At 37.1% G+C, this 17,154-nt stretch overlaps 2 protein-coding genes across 3 annotated transcripts in view; one reads left to right on the top strand and one right to left on the bottom strand.

Moving 5' to 3' along the window:
- The window catches only part of LOC130917414 (spectrin beta chain, non-erythrocytic 4-like), a 113,351-nt gene extending 109,806 nt beyond the window's left edge, over positions 1 to 3,545 (bottom strand). The window contains exon 1 of one of the 2 annotated variants that reach the window (XM_057838795.1): positions 3,334 to 3,545. The gene's annotated coding sequence lies outside the window, so the exon portion shown is untranslated. The remainder of the gene's footprint in view (positions 1 to 3,333) is intronic. The other variant, XM_057838796.1, reaches the window with a different exon arrangement.
- Positions 3,546 to 8,022: 4,477 nt separating this feature from the next.
- blvrb (biliverdin reductase B) lies at positions 8,023 to 15,890 on the top strand. The gene is made up of 5 exons (XM_057838264.1): positions 8,023 to 8,211; positions 10,595 to 10,756; positions 14,472 to 14,561; positions 14,639 to 14,770; positions 15,581 to 15,890. The coding sequence occupies exons 1-5, from the start codon at positions 8,127 to 8,129 to the stop codon at positions 15,733 to 15,735; spliced, it is 624 nt and encodes a 207-aa protein (XP_057694247.1). The 5' UTR covers positions 8,023 to 8,126; the 3' UTR covers positions 15,736 to 15,890.
- Positions 15,891 to 17,154: the final 1,264 nt, after the last annotated feature.

Genomic DNA, 17,154 nt, shown 5'->3' on the forward strand with positions numbered 1-17,154 from the left:
TAAATAAAAAAAGACATTATTTGCAGTTTGGTCTTTTATATTTAAGTTTGTTAATAAAAAAAAAGACATACATAAATAAACAATCAATAAAACAACATTTACCATTTTTTCCCCCCTACTTATTTTTAATTTTAAAAAAAATACTTGCTTTAAAACTTGAAGAGAATATTTACGATTTAACTCGTTGCCCCAGTGAAAACAAGATTTAAACTGGAAGGGCTGGCTGTAAATGCTCATTATTTAGTGTAAGGCTGCAGCTATTGATTATTTTCGTAGTCGATTAATCGACGAACTACTTAGTTCGAATAATCGAGTAATCTGATAAGGAACACAAAAAATTAAAATACCTGAGCTGAGCCTCAAACGGTATAAACGTTTTTTTTTTTTTTTTTTACAATGCTCGTAACAAATATTTTAAATACATATCCCCACATAAAACGGCCAAATATACCTAGTAACTAAATTAAGAATGCATTAAAAAAACATTAGCTCAAATAAAAACTTAGCTTAAGTTGGTATTAACAGGGAGCAGCTGGATTCAGCCATGTGAAATGAGTTATGTCACATTCACTGCCCAGATAGCAGACCGACATTGAAAAAATGTTGATTTTCCATCAAAATCATCAGTATGGTTGACATTGAAATTTTCGACAATAAACAATGTTGAATCAACATTGCAAATCCCGATTACACCTGACAGTGACGTTGAAACAACATTGTTCTGTGGTGTGTCAGGCCATGGTTGGGTTAACATTATTTCATAGTTGATGAAATAATGTTAAAAAATAGTTGATTTTTGATTGACCGGGAAATATTATTGAAAGTAGGAGTGGGAACCTCTTGGTACCTCATGATACGATACGAATTGCGATACAAAGCTCACGATAACGATGATCTTGACGATATGGCGATACAACGATTATCGATACATTGGTCAGGAGCTCATTCTAGGATATTCTACAAACAACTAATAAACAGAAAAACAAGCTTCTGCTGTGAATTGGAATGAGTTTATCACTAGCAGACGTCCAATCCATTTGAACTGGGAGCCAATATGAATTCAAACGGATTGAATGTTTATGGCCATCAGTTACAGCCAATGACAGGAAATGAGGTAATTTTGGGCCATTTAAGGTCCTGTTCCCAGTCTAAATGGATCGGGCCTCATGCACCGTTAATGAGACACTATTATGGTGGAAGATTTTGGTAGCAACTTGTTGGTTCCTTTTTATTTATTTATTTTTAGACATTGACACCTTTTTAAAACGGTATCTCGATTTTGGGCAGGAGCATATCGATAACCTTTTGGGATACAAAGTATCACGATATATCACCATTTCGATATTTTGTCACACCCCTAATTGAAAGGTCATCGAATTACGGATGAGCGGGAGTTATGGTCACAAAATAGTTGTGTTCATGGTTGAGCGGGAAGACAGCGAGCGTATCACCTCAAACGAACTCCACTGGAAACGCCTCATTTAAGGATAGCCATATTTAAAGGTAAGCCTGCTGCTTTTCTTCAGAGCCTTTATCAGCAATCTTACGATAGAATAAACCGCGTTTGTCAGCAAAGTTGTATATAAAACGGTTTGCCTGACATAACGTGACAAAGTTGCCGAAATTGTAAGAAACGGTGCATTTGCTGTGATTGGCATACAAGCGAAGCCTACTTAGCCTGGATGTTAGCCAAGTAGAAAGTTCTGGCAAACGTAATTCTTTTTTCAATTAAAGCGCTAAAATCACCCGATATAACAAAATACAGCCTTGTCTAAATTAATTTATTTAACACCAAGACAGTGGTCATTTTTCCATCGTAGCTAGCTAACTAGCTAGTTCCGTTCCCATATGTAGCCCTAATTTGGTTTGAGACTGGTTGAGAAACTCGCTTCACCACATAATACTGATGTAAGTTTTTAAAACTAACCCATGATACCTGCTTGAATTCCTTGATATGAATTAACTGTGAATGCTGTTTTGCTTGTATTTTTCAGATTCATCGAAGAGGCAGATAGGGATGGACGCGCCACAATATGCATTTGCTACTGTTGTGCTGAAGTGGCTACGCTATGCCCCAGACCGCGTTGGTGGCAAAGTTTGCAGCGAAGCTCATCAGACTGAAGAGGAGGCTTAAGTTTGAAATAACGCTTTTTTTTTTTTTTTTTAATCGTTCATGTATAATACTTTATTAGTCAGCGTAACTTTTTCTTCTGTCTGTAAATAAAGCAGGACCTCTAAATTTGGGCATATATGAAAGCATTAATAGCATCATGGTTGAAAATGAAAGAAAACATAACATTGATTCAGTGTTGTTGCAATATTATTAATAAATGAAATGACATTTAGGTTTTGTAAAGATTTCAACATTGGAACAACATTAATTGAGGGTGCAAAAGTAATGACAAATCAATGTCAGGTGTCAGCGTTGATTCAACGGTATAAGATTGACAGCGGAATGTTGATTCAACGTCATTTCAACGTCCGTCTGCTGTCTGGGTGTTGCCAATAGAGGGCAGTCTATCCACCCAAATTAATGCAAACCCGTTCAAAACAAACCATTGCAACACAACTTTAATTAAACAAATACTCAAAGCAGCAAAAATTGTATTTTTTTTTTTTTTTTTTTGTAATCGAATTACTCGTTAATTGATTAATCGTTGCAGCACTTTTTTAAGTGCTACTGACGGAGCTGGACATCCAATCCATTTTGCCTGGGAAGGTGGAACATTCACACTCTTGACAACTTAGTCAACAAGCAAAGTCTTTTTAGGGGAAAATAGCAAAAGTCTATCTTTTGTAAAATATGGCCACATTCTGGATGTCAGTTTAATGGCTAACACATGTGCCTCACTGTTCTGAGGTTTAGAGTTCCAGTATTTACTCTGTTTGATATAATCCATGCATGGGGTAAATGTGCTGGAGGAGAGCACTTAATCCATAGAACCAAGCTAACCACTACCTCAGCACACTGCCCATGAATAAAAATGTCAGTACAGTATTAGTAGAAAGGATAGGAGCAGTGCGGCTTTTCTACAGTAGTTGTGTGTGCAATCATGGTGCTTGCTGGCTGCTGCTAAGTCAGGCCTGCTGCCGCTTTGCAACCAAGGATGCTCTCACTTTCACGCGCCCTCTGACGTGCACCGTCAACACTCGTCACGCGTGCAGCATCCATCGCATGTGCACCGTGCACGGCCGGAACACTGCGGTACGGCACCCCTGCAACCTGACGCATGACCGGATGCCCACTCTCCCACCCACCGGCCCGAGTGGAACATCACCGCCTCGGTGTACCCCCGCCCCTCCTTCTCCTTCCTTGACTGTGCCCCGTCTTACCTTCCGCGCGAGTGCCGAGGACGAAGCTTTGTGTCCTCCGGCGGTCGAGCGCTGGTCGCCGGCTTGCTCAGCTCCCAGAAGAGCCGAGCCGAGGAGGAGGCCGCCAATTAAACGCCAGGCCGGGAGGTGCTGGCCCGGCTGCTACTGATGATGATGACATCCATAGGACGGACCCTTACCCCCCTCCCCACCACCGACGCCGTTTCCATCTGACAAAACCTCCTCCTCCTCCCAGACGTGGAGATGCGGGAAATAGCAGCAGCGGGGACGGGCGGGGCAGAGGCAGAGCGAGATTCATGTAAAAAAAAAAAAAAAAAAAAAAAAAAAAAAAAAACGCCACTAGGAGGCGCCCTTAAACAACCGCATTTCGATGAAAACAGAAATTAAAACAAGCACGAGTGTGCTACTATAGGCTGAAGGCTGCCATCTACTGGCTGACTCCTAACCAACCCCACAAATTAATTAATGAGCCCTGAGACAAAAAACAAAAATAAGATGGGCCTCCAAGGATTGATAGATACTGGTCCATGCTACATACATACCTGTCAATCCGAGGCCATTGGAAATCTTACAAATAAAGGCGTATGTCCTTACAAATTGGTGTCTAATCTTACAATGTTTTATATAGCGTGCAATATGAAACAAAAATAAAACTCACTTTTAAAATAATATGAATTTATTGGTAATATTGTCACATATTACAAAAAGCAAGAAATGGTCGTAATTAGGGTTGTTCCGATCCTGTTTTTTTGCTCCCGATCCGATCCCGATCGTTTTAGTTTGAGTATCTGCCGATCCCGATATTTCCCGATCCTATTGCTTTTTTTTTTTTTTTGCTCCCAATTACATTCCAATCATTCCCGATAATTTTCATCATATACAATCATAATCATATACATTTTGGCAATGCATTAAGAAAAAAATGAATAAAACTCAGACGAATATATACATTCAACATACAGTACATAAGTGCTGTATTTGTTTATTATGACAATAAATCCTCAAGATTGCATTTACATTACTAACATTCTTTCTGTGAGAGGGATCCACGGATAGACAGACTTGTAATTCTTAAAGGATAAATGTGACTTTGTATATTGTGACTAAATATTGCCATCTAGCGTATTTGTTGAGCTTTCAGTAAATGATACTGTAGCCATGCCCAAATGCATGATGGGAAGTGCAACCATGACTGTGCTTAGTGCTACCAATTGATATATCTTCTCTGCGTTGGGAAATAAAATTGGGTGTTAAGAAAAAGATCAATTATTACCTTGCTTCCCAGTTAACAACTTAAAAGAGGTAGGGACAATGAATTTATCCCTGGTGATACATTCCTAGTTAGCAGACTCAGCTTAAAAAATAGCAGAAAATCGCCCGTCAACCAAGATAAAATATATGTATAATTTACTAGGGCTGTCAAAGGATTAAAAAATTTAATCGAGTTAAACACAGCATAAAAATTAATTCATCGTAATTAATCGCAATTCAAACCATCTATAAAATATGCCATATTTTTCTGTAAATTATTGTTGGAATGGAAAGTGTGAGATGTGCTTTAATGCTTTTGCACACTAAGAATATTTAAACCAATTATGTGTGTTTAAAACTAGGTGTTATGATTATGTTTTCTCATGTAACAGTCTATTCGCTTGTGCTTTAGTGCTTACACAATGAAAAGAGTCATAATGTTTCCTTTTTCAGTAGACGTCACCATAATGTTTGTTTTCAATAAAAGGCTGCGCTCCTCAGGGGTTAGGTTAGATAAGCTTGTTGTGAGCCAAATGCTCCACATCAACCTTCTCTCCTGACGGCCGTTAGCGCAAAAGCTTTATCTTCGTCCCAAGTCTGATTCTTCCTCCGTCCCTTCCTAGGTCTTTTGTTGTTTTCTTAGTTCAAGTATTAAGTTTAGACCTAACAGAAAGATAAGACACAAGATGGATATACAGTACTTATATACATTCAACACACATTCGACATACTGTACATAAGTACTGTATTTGTTTATTATAACAATAAATCAACAAGATGGCATTAACATTAACATTCTGTTAAAGCGATCCATGGATAGAAAGACTTCTAGTTCTTAAAAGATAAATGTTAGTACAAGTTATAGAGATTTTATATTAAAAGCCCTCTTAATGTTTTCGTTTTAACAAAATTTATAAAATTTTCAATCAAAAAATAAATTAGTAGCTCGCCATCGTTGATGTCAATAATTACACAATTCTCATGGTGCTGAACCCATAAAATCAGTCGCACCCAAGCGCCAGCAGAAGGCGACAAAACAAAAAAAAAAACACACAAGTAACAAGTGCATATGACCCTGTGCTGTCATGTTAATCTGTTTGAGCGTTAATTGCATCAAATATTTTAACGTGATTAATTTAAAAAATTTAATTACGTTAATGCGATAATTTTGACGGCCCTAATAATTACGCCACGCAGCTACAAATAAAGCTCAACATATACATCCTAAAGCGCCTTTGATATAATACACTGTTGAAAATTCAAAAGGGATCGTTTTTTTCACCAACTTACCTCCGAATATACTTTACAGCCAGCCATTCGTATGAATGCGGTCCGCCCTCGTCGAAGCCATGTTTGGAACTACCCGAGGCTCCATAAACCGGAAGTACCCGGAAGTAAAATCCTATAATGGATCTCTACGGGAGTGTTGTAACCCTCTTTCTAAGGCCCTGGACTAAATTTGGTAATTGAATCCCACCCCTAATATACAGCACATACATACACTCACCGGCCACTTTATTTGGTACACCATGCTAGTAACGGGTTGGACCCCCTTTTGCCTTCAGAACTGCCTCAATTCTTTGTGGCATAGATTCAACAAGGTGCTGGAAGAGTTTGGTCCATATTGATATGATGGCATCAAACAGTTGGTGCAGATTTGTCGGCTGCACATCCATGATGCGAATCTCCCGTTCCACCACATCCCAAAGATGCTCTATTGGATTGAGATCTGGTGACTGTGGAGGCCATTTGAGTACAGTGAACTCATTGTCAATTGTCATGTTCAAGAAACCAGTCTGAGATGATTCCAGCTTTATGACATGGCGCATTATCCTGCTGAAAGTTTGCCTGGTACACCAGACTCACCGCTGTTCCAGCTGTTGAGTCTGGCCACCATTCACTCGGATACAATTTCCAGGGCGGAGCAAGTCACAGCAAACAGACAGTGGAGTGGACCAATCAGCGACGGGCAGACGTGACGTTAGTAAAATGGCGACGGCAGGACGAGGGACTTGCGCGCGGAAGTAAACGTACGAAGAGAGCGGAGTTTATTCAACATGGCTAGCACGAGACAGACTGTTGTCAGTGACTCGTGTCGATGTGTTTTGGGTCATTTAAAACTGATTTTACCGTGGACTGGTACATCTTCTCGGCTCTGCCGTTCACCATCTGTGTTGTTGAAGAGACGACTTTCGACGCGCAAGAGTGACGTTGCTCGTGAAGAACACGTCACGCAAATAAATGAATCTGATTTGTCGATTGATTTTGTATCTGCTCGAAAAGGCCGTTAATGGGATGGTTCCCAGACTATTTCTCTCAGTGGAGAATAGTCTGGCAGAGCCAGGCAAGCTGAAAGTAGCCATCAGAAGTTGGGTACATTGTGGTCATAAAGGGATGAACATGGTCAGCAACAATACTCAGGTAGGCTGTAACTTCCAACGATGCTCAATTGGTACCAAGGGGCCCAAAAAGTGCCAAGAAAATATTCCCCACACCATTACACCACCACCACCAGCCTGAACCGTTGATACAAGGCAGGATGGATCCATGCTTTCATGTTGCTGACGCCAAATTCTGACCCTACCATCCCAATGTCGCAGCAGAAATCGAGGCAACGTTTTTCCAATCTTCTATTGTCCAATTTCGATGAGCTTCTGCAAATTCTAGCCTCAGTTTCCTGTTCTTAGCTGAAAGGAGGGGCACCCAGCGTGGTCTTATGCTGCTGTGGCCCATCTACCTCAAAGTTCGACGTACTGTGCGTTTAGAGATGCTCTTCTGCCTAGCTTGGTTGTAACGGGTGGTTATTTGAGTCACTGTTGCCTTGCTATCAGCTCGAACCAGTCTGGCCATTCTCCTCTGACCTCTGGCATCAACAAGGCATTTCCGCCCACAGAACTGCCGCTCACCGGATATTTTTTTCTTTTTCGGACCATTCTCTGTAAACCCTAGAGATGGTTGTGAGTGAAAATCCCAGTAGATCAGCAGTTTCTGAAATACTCAGACCAGCCCTTCTGGCACTAACAACCATGCCACGTTCAAAGTCACTCAAATCACCTTTCTTCCCCATACTGATGCTCGGTTTGAACTGCAGGAGATTGTCTTAAGGTTTGAACTGCAGGAGATTGTCTTAAACCATGTCTACATGCCTAAATGCGCTGAGTTGCCGCCATGTGATTGGCTGATTAGAAATTAAGTTTTAACGAGCAGTTGGACAGGTGTACCTAATAAAGTGGCCGGTGAGTGTATATGGAGTATAATTTAAAACTAAACTACATATACACAATGTATTTTACATAATTCAAGTAAAAGGCAAGAAAGTGGGTGAATAATATATAAAAAGGTGGGGGAAGCCCCCCTCTCAAAAAAAAAAAAAAGTTGAGACTGTGTCTTTAAATTGACGCAGGGGGAGGAACTTAAGAAAAAGAAGGGAGGAGCCAATAAGAGGCGGAAGCGGCAGAAGGAAAATAACCATCGCCTGAATGAATGTTATGTGAGTTAACTGACTTCTCACTCTGTATCTGAGGACGCGCTTATCGTTGACGATGTCAGACTCAGTGAAGAACGTGGTCATTTTTGGGGCGACGGGAATGACCGGTCTGGCCACCCTGCCTCTTGCAGCGGCTGCAGGTGAGATATGACATCACATCTTCATGACGTAAATGTCTGTCGTTTAAATCATAATCTTAAATTCATTCAGCTACTTCAATGCAACCAAAGACGTTTAAACGTAATAACTAAATACTCATCTTGTTATTCATTTGTTAATTATAGTTTAAGACACGACTTTTTGTTGTTGTAATAACACAGTAATAAGAAAAAGCATTGTTAGCAAAACATTATGGATAAGAAAGGATGGAATGGTGTATGACAGATTAACATTTTCCCCCAATAGCTTAAAAAAATAGTATTCTTCATAATGTACCTACGTTTTTTTCTGGGAAATAGATTTTTTAAAACATGGAATAATGAGAATGTGAAATATAGTTCCCGTGCTGTCCTCAATAACATGAATATTTTGAATGTGGATTGACCAGAAGTGGTTGAAAAAAAACGCACACTATTTTTTTAATAGTTCATTTACATTTTGACGTTTTCTGCATTGAATTGCGTTCAACGTGTAATTTTTATTTATTTTTTAATATTAGCATTTTTTTTAAACATTGGAATTTGTTGTTTCTTTCTCTTTTATCCCCACGCCCCCCAAAAAAGAACAAGAAAAAATTGTGACCATGACATTTAAACCAATTAGCCCAGTAGTGACTTTCAGGTGAATTTAATTCATTGAATTAATAACAATAATCAGCTATTTTAATGCTTAATTGGTAACACTTTACAATAAGGGTCCCTTAATTAACATTAGTTGATGCATTTTCAGACAATAACTAATGTTTAAGCAACATTACAATAATTAATATAATTGCTTATCTAACATTTATTAATAGATTAATTAACATGAGTTAAAGCATTAGTTAAAGCATTAGTTAATGCATAATCAGACGGTAACTAATGGTTTGGTAAAATTAAATATATATATAGGCCTATATAGGGTTAGGGTTTGTTAACGTAAGCATTTATAATTTCTTAGTTAAGGGACACATGTGCTACACTTTACAATAAAGGTCCAAAAAGCGTTCAGTAAAGGTTAATAAAGGTTAAGGGGTTTGGGGGTAACTTAAGCATTTATTATTTCTTAGTTAAGGGACACATGTGCTACACTTTACAGTAAGGGTCCAAAAAACATTCAGTAATGGTTAATTAAGGTTAAGTAAAACTTATGAGGTACGTTCACGTGAAATAATACCATACTTATGGTTAGGTAATAATATAAATAATACATTACTTATCATTAATTCACATATAGATTATTGCATTAATAAATAGTTATTAATGTATACTGGTACTAGTAAGTGAGTATGTTATTTTAAAAGGAGAAACATTGCTCTGTGAGTTCTTGGGTGCTGCATTACTTAGCATTAATTCACATATACATTAGTGCATTAATAAATAGTTATTAATATATATTGGTACTAGTAAGTGATTATGTTATTTTGAAATGAGAAACATTGCTCTGTGAGTCCTTGGGTGCTGCTAACCTATTCTTAAGTATAGTATTATTTCACGTGAACGTACCTCGTAAGTATTACTTAACCTTAATTAACCATGACTGAATGTTTTTTGGACCCTTATTGTACAGTGGAGCACATGTCTCCTTTAACTAAGAAATTATAAATGCTTAAGTTCCCCCCCTTAACCTTTATTAACCATTGCTGAATTCTTTTTGGACCCTTATTTTAAAGTGTGGCACATGTGTCCCTTAACTAAGAAATTATAAATGCTTACGTTAACAAACCCTAAACCCTAATTGTATATAGGCCTATGTATATTTTTAATTTTACCAAACTATTAGTTACTGTCAGGTTATGCATTGTAATGTTACTTTAGTAATTATTGTAATATAACATTAGTTATTGTCTTAAAATACATTAACTAATGCATTAATTTAATGCATGAACTCAGGTCAATTAATATATTAATAAATGTTTGATAAGGGATTAAATGAATTATTGTCATGTTACTTAAACATGAGTTATTGTCAAAAAATGCATTAACTAATGTTAATTAAGGTACCCTTATTATAAAGTGTTACCGCTTAATTTGATGTGATTAAGCATTATAATCCTGATCGAAAACTGCTGAGTCAGGTTAGAGCAGCATGATGTTGATAGATGCTTGTTATCTTGGGCGTACAGGAGGGGCGATGTCACATGTCCAATTTGGGTGTTTGAGTACGTGTGTGTCTGCATGTGAAAGACAAGGAAAAGTTGTCAGGTACATCTGCTGCTCATCAAAACAACGGGAGAAATTTCTAATTCCAAGAGGTTCTACTCCTGAGAAAAAGCAGTTGTCAACCATCTTTGAACAGTTTTATGATTGAAATTTTAAAATAAAAAAAAAGTCCTTTCAGCATTACAGTGGTTCTCTTTTATTCCGTTACTCTCCATTCCTGCAGATTACAACGTCACAGTGCTGGTGCGAGACCCCGCCAGGCTTCCGGCGGACCACAAGGCATCCAGAGTGGTGGTGGGGGACGTGCTCAACAAGGATGATGTGAAGAAAGCCTTAGAAGGGCAGGACGCCGCCATTATCATCTTGGGAACAAGGAATGATCTCAGTAAGAACAAAATACACAGATGCAGTACAGTGATCCCCTGTTATTTGGGGATTAAAGAAGTGAGCCCTAAACCAAATAAAGAAAATATTTTTTTTTAAAAAAATACTGATGCATTGACACCACAAGATGGCGACAAAACACTTAAAACAAAAAATATAAAATGAAAAGAAAAATTTATGAGTGAATAACAAATTAGCAAATGCTAAACTGCGAATTGACTGTGGTACCTTGACCTATGAGTAGGAAGTTTCCTAGCACAAAAAATATTCACACCAACAAATACTCACCATCAAAAACCGCAAACAATAACTCAAACTCACAAACACAAAACTCACATAAAAAAATTAACACAGTAAAAAATAGCACCAAATCCCACTTACACCCACTCTAACAAGGTTGTTTGGTATAGTATGAGTGTCACAAATTGTACGCGGGCTCCTTTTAGTGGTACTCTAAAGATTGGACCAAATTAAATCTTTTTTTGTGCATTTATCAAGTACAGTTCAGTTGAAATAAATTTTACCAATAAAAGATGAACTTTTTTTTAAATTACAATTTTTTATTTATTTATTTCTAATTTTCCACACAAAAACACAAATACAACATTCCCCACCACCGAATAACACCAACACCAAACATAAAGAAAAATATAACTAATGAGCACCAAACGGGCCTGTGTTCTCCTCTATCATGATGAGCCAGAAATCCATATTATACCCCTTTTTCCCTGTAAGTCAGCCACTTCCCCCAGTTTTTCCAAAACAAATATTCTTTTATCTTTAGCCTATATGTCAGCCGTTCCATGTCAAGTATTTCATCCACTATTAGCAGCCATTGTTCATATGTTGGAGATTCAGTTCTTAACCAGTTCTTTGGTATGGCCTTTTTTGCAGCCACAAGGAGAATTTTCACAATATACTGGTTCTCTTTATGTATTACATCCTCTAAAAGTCCCAGATATAATACCTGACAGGATTTGGGAATTGTGTATCCCCACATATCACAGAGAGCTGAGTGAACCTTCTCCCAGAATGATTGAATATTAATGCATGTCCAAAATATATGTGTATGGTCTGGATTCAAGTCGTTGCATCGTCTACAGCAAGATTGTTGGCTACTTGTTTGTTTACTTTTAATTTTGGGTGTGATGAAGTATCGAATTAAGTTTTTCCAATTGAATTCCTTCCATTTAGGTGATTGTGATGTTGATAAGTGTGACCGCCACATGTTGTTCCATTTCTCCTCTGGTATCAGTTCGCCCAGCTCTCTTTCCCATTTCATTTTCACATATAGTGTTGACTCAGTTACTGAGTCTCTCAATATGCGATATATAGTTGACACAGTTTTAGGGATAACATTCTCATAGGATCGTACCAGCATCTGTATTATAGGGTGTACTTCGTCCCCACCTATCTTAACATTCTTATTATAGTAATCGCGTATTTGCAGATATCTAAAAAAGTCTTGGTTAGTAAGATTGTATGTATTTTTCAGTTCTTGGAAACTTTTTATTTCTCCCCTTTTAACCACTTGACTTATAGTTGTAATTCCTTTATCTGTCCATGTCTTAAATCCATCATCTAATTTATATAAAAGATATAATAAAAGATTAATTTTAAATGTTGTAGAAGCGTTATTTTCAAATATTTAGGACTCTAACGCTAATCCATTTAAGTCAATCCTTTCGTAGATTGCCATTTTTTTTCTCCCAAAATTTAAAAGTTTTTACTGTTGGGCATGATGGCGATACTCGGACAATGACGTACCTTTTGAGGTTGTATGTATTGTAAAATGTTCAAGAACAATTGCTTTAACACACAAAAAAACTCGTCAAAACACCTCTCACACATTTAAAGTAAAAAAAAGTAAAACTAAAACTGAACGCCATCTTAAATGGTGATTGTTTTTTTTTTTTTTTTTTTTTTGGGGGGGGGGGGGGGGGGGGGTATGAAACGACACCAAGGCTGCAGCTGTCAGTTGTTTAGGTAATCGATTAATCTATCAGTTAGTTCGAATAATCGAGTAATCGGATTACGAACATTTAATGCGTTGCAGAATAAATTTTAAGATATGTAAAACAAGTGTTGATGCTTGCAATAATATTTATTTTGGTTTGCTAAGATTACCCTTTCAAAAGAACATTAAATGCAAATACAAAATAAAAATTACTGAATGTCAAACTATGCAGCAGTGCACTTTCATTTCATAAGAACAATAAATGCATTTAAAAATACATTAAAATAGCTGAGCTTAGCCTCAAACGATATAAAAAAATGAAGATCTCCATACAACAAAAGAACAATTGGCTGACTTACATAGTAGAAGTCCGCTAGTTGAAATGCTAAAAATTGTAACTTTTTTTTTTCTACAATACTCTTAACAAATCATTCAAACACATATTCCCATCAAAACTGCTAGATATACACGTCTAAACTAAATAACAAATGCATAAACAAATATATTAGCTCAAACAAAAACATACCTTATGTTGATTTTAAGAGGGAGCCGCTGGATTCAGCCAGGTTGAATGAGTTATTCACTGTTGCCACTAGAGGACAGTGTATCCACCCAAATAATAAAATAAAATAAAATGCAACACTTTCAAAACAACCAATTAGAAGGTCACTCTAATTCAGTGCTTCTCATTTATTTTCTGTTATGCCCCCACGGCAAGATGTAAACGTTCCGCGCCCCCCCAACTCTCTGCCGCCACTATAAATATACTGTAGTATCATTTGTATATGAAATTCTTATTTTTATAAGTACACCTCTGCATAACATTGTGTTCTTTTTAATATTAAAAGCAAAAAGTAATATAGATCAACGTTCAATAAAGTGAAAAAAAAAAAAATCTATACAGTCAAGTTAGATAGTTTGACCGTTTGATACTGAAAATTAAAAATTATTATTATTTATTGATTTTAATCAATTCTAATTGATTAGCACCATTAACTCATCAGGATAATATTCCAAACAATTAGACTGAAAAAACAAAAATTAACACAACAAAAACGACAGTGTCATTGGACGGAGGGACAGTTTTTATTTTTGCTGCAGGGAGTATCAGCTCCTTTGCTATGGTGTGGGGTTATTTTGCACTGAGCAACTATGCCACCTTATATGATGCTGACAGGGCTTGCTGGTTTACTTAGGTAACACGGATTGTTGGCAATATTTGGCACATTTTCGCAAAAAAAAAAAAAAAAAAAAAAATTCCTGCTGTCCGCTGCGAACATTTTTAGACAAAGTAAACAGACTGGTCTTACCTCGTCTCCCACTGTACTAAAAGTCAAAGACAAATGTTGCATACGCTTCGTCATATTTCCTTGTCTTAGCTTTTCATATCTCCGGTGCTCTTTGCTGTGTGCTCTTGTTTGGCTCAAAAATACTGCGCACACGCCGAAAATGAGAGTGGCACTGCCACCCACTGAGTGGATGTGCAATTACACTTTATTCTAGTACAGCAAAAAAGTATGTTCCCCAAGGTCATACGCGCCACCCCCAGCATTGCTCTGCGCCCCCCTGGGGGGGCCCGCCCCACTATTTGAGAAGTACTGCTCTAATTAAATGAATCCCCGAAGCCGCAAAATTGGACTTTTTCTTATCGAATTACTCAAGTAATCGATTAATCGTTGCAGCCCTAAACAACACCTGACGAAAATTTGTGGATAAACTAACAAACAAACTCCACCTATACTGTATGTGTTTCTTTCAGGTCCAACTACAGTGATGTCTGAAGGTACAAAAAACATCGTGGAGGCCATGAAAGCCCGCGGCATCCGCAAAGTGGTTGGATGCATGTCAGGTGCGACGCTTTGCATTGACACCCTTTGCGCACGTTTGTGAATATTTCTAAATGTTCTTACTTTTCCTGTTAATCAGCCTTCCTGTTGTGGGATCGCTCCAAAGTGCCGCCTCGCCTGCTGGCAGTCACCGAGGACCACGACAGGATGTACGCTGTCCTCAAGTCATCTGACCTAGACTACGTGGCCGTCATGCCGCCTCACATTGGAAGTGAGTGTAAACAGTAATAACACGTTTGGCATACGCCGTCTACTGATATGTTATTGAATGAAAATCTAAATTTGAACTGACACTGTGGATTTCCAGTTCCAGTAATAGAAATGAAAGAGAAATAAGCTTGCAAACTGTGAAGATATTTGGGGTCAAGCATGTAAGAAATATTAAGGCAGTTCACTATAAGATTAGAATGTTACTTGATTCCATAAAATTTGAAAAATTGATACAAATGCTCATTCATTACTAACATTTGACAAAATATAATTTTTTCAATAAATTAAATTAATACAGCCAATTGCAGTATTTAACGATTTAATTTAATAAAATAACGATTTAAAAAATATTAATATGGATGAATTGATATTTTTCTTACAACTTATGTAATATACGTAGATGCTGTTGTCAATAAAATAGTATTGAAATTTGTATAAGGTACAGTATAACAATAAAAAATGAATTAAAAATATATTCATGAATATTTTAAAATACAGTACATACAAATGATTAAAAAAAAATATATTACAAGGTTAAATGGGAATTTCTGTGATTGAAAATAAAATGCTGTACATAAATGAGTTGAAATAAATTGTTTTGAACTGATTTAATATAACTTAACTATCATAATGAAAATAATGAATGCACAATTTAAACATTTCACATTTGATCAATAAATTGAATTACCTTTTTGTAACATTCCCTGTATAGCTTTTTCATTTGATCTCATTAGATTAGTTATTTATATCTTATTCAAAGTGAATAAGGTATTCAGATGGACTAAACCTGACCTGAAAATATGACCCTTAGATGATCTTCCCCTGACGGAGAGCTACTTAGCGACGGAGAATGCGTTGAGGGGACGAGCCATTTCCAAACATGACCTGGGACATTTCATGGTCAAGTGTCTCTCCAACAGCGAGTGGGATGGCAAGACGGTGGGCGTGTGGGGCGAATACAAATAATTCAAATCACATATCATTGAAATGTATCAACCAAAACTATATTTTTTAATAATGGTACCGAGCTCCTTTTGCAAAGCCAACATATATGCTTTTGAAGTCAATTTTCCATGTCCCAAACTCTATCATGAATGCTCTGCTTTGTTTTTCAAATAAATCAAATTGAAATATTTAATCTGAGGAGTGTTCTTCTTTATCCATACTGTGTATTGCATTTGTAGTGCTAGGAAGAAAAAAAAAGTTTTTCTTTGACTATTTGGATGTTTCCAGGTTTCTTAATATGGTCATATTACTGTATTCACTCCGTATGCACAAGCTCCATATACAGTGTATAACAAAAGTGAGTATACCCCTCGCATTTCTGCAGATATTTAAGTATATCTTTTCATGGGACAACACTAACAAAATGACACTTTGACACAATGAAAAGTAGTCTGTGTGCAGCTTATATTGCATTGCTGCAGAGATTCAAGAGGTGGGGGTCAGCCTGTTAGTGCTCAGACCATACACCGCACTCTACATCAAATTCGTGTGCAGGGCTGTCATCTCAGGAGGAAGCCTCTTCTGAAGACTGTACACAAGAAAGCCTGCCTGTCTCATCAGACCATAGGACATGGTTCTAGTAATCAATGTGCTTTGTTGACATGTCATCAGCAAACTGTTTGCTAGCTTTCTTGTGTACCGTCTTTAGAAGAGGCTTTCTCCTGGGTTGACAGTCATGCACACCAATTTGATGTAGAGTGCGGCGTATGGTCTGAGCACTAACAGGCTGACCCACCACATCTTCAATCTCTGCAGCAATGCTGACAGCACTCCTGTAACGAGTCACATTAAATTTTGGAGAGAAAATGACAAGCAGTACTCAATTTGGACATTTAGGGATGTACGTTTTTTTTCATAGGGGTATACTCACTTTTGTTGACAGGGGTTTAGATATTAATGGCTATATTTTTAGTTATTTTGAGGGGAAAATAAATTATTATATTGGCTGCACACAGACTACTTTTCATTGTGTCAAAGTGTCATTTTTGTCACATGAAAAGATATACTTAAATAGCTGCAGAAATGCGAGGGGTGTACTCACTTTTGTGATACACTGTACAATATCCGCGTATGCTGAACTACACAGATTTGACGTAAACCTGACAATCGGGCAGAAGTCGAAAGGCTAGCTCACATTTAAATAAAGGTTTTATTTCGAGAGGAATTTTAAAAATGCAATTTCACATATTAATGTTAACAATGATGCAAACAGTTGTTGCATTCTGGTGGATAGCAATTAATATTATTTTCTTTAAAAAAAAATAATAATAAAATTTAAAAAAAAAAAAAAATATATATATATATTGTTTTGAAATTCATCATGGACACTTTTTTCCCGCTACAAAATGTCGTCAAGTGGGAGATTCCCGGCCGGTTCGC

This window comes from Corythoichthys intestinalis, chromosome 6 (assembly GCF_030265065.1).
Source record: "Corythoichthys intestinalis isolate RoL2023-P3 chromosome 6, ASM3026506v1, whole genome shotgun sequence".
In the NCBI taxonomy this organism is placed as follows: domain Eukaryota; kingdom Metazoa; phylum Chordata; class Actinopteri; order Syngnathiformes; family Syngnathidae; genus Corythoichthys; species Corythoichthys intestinalis.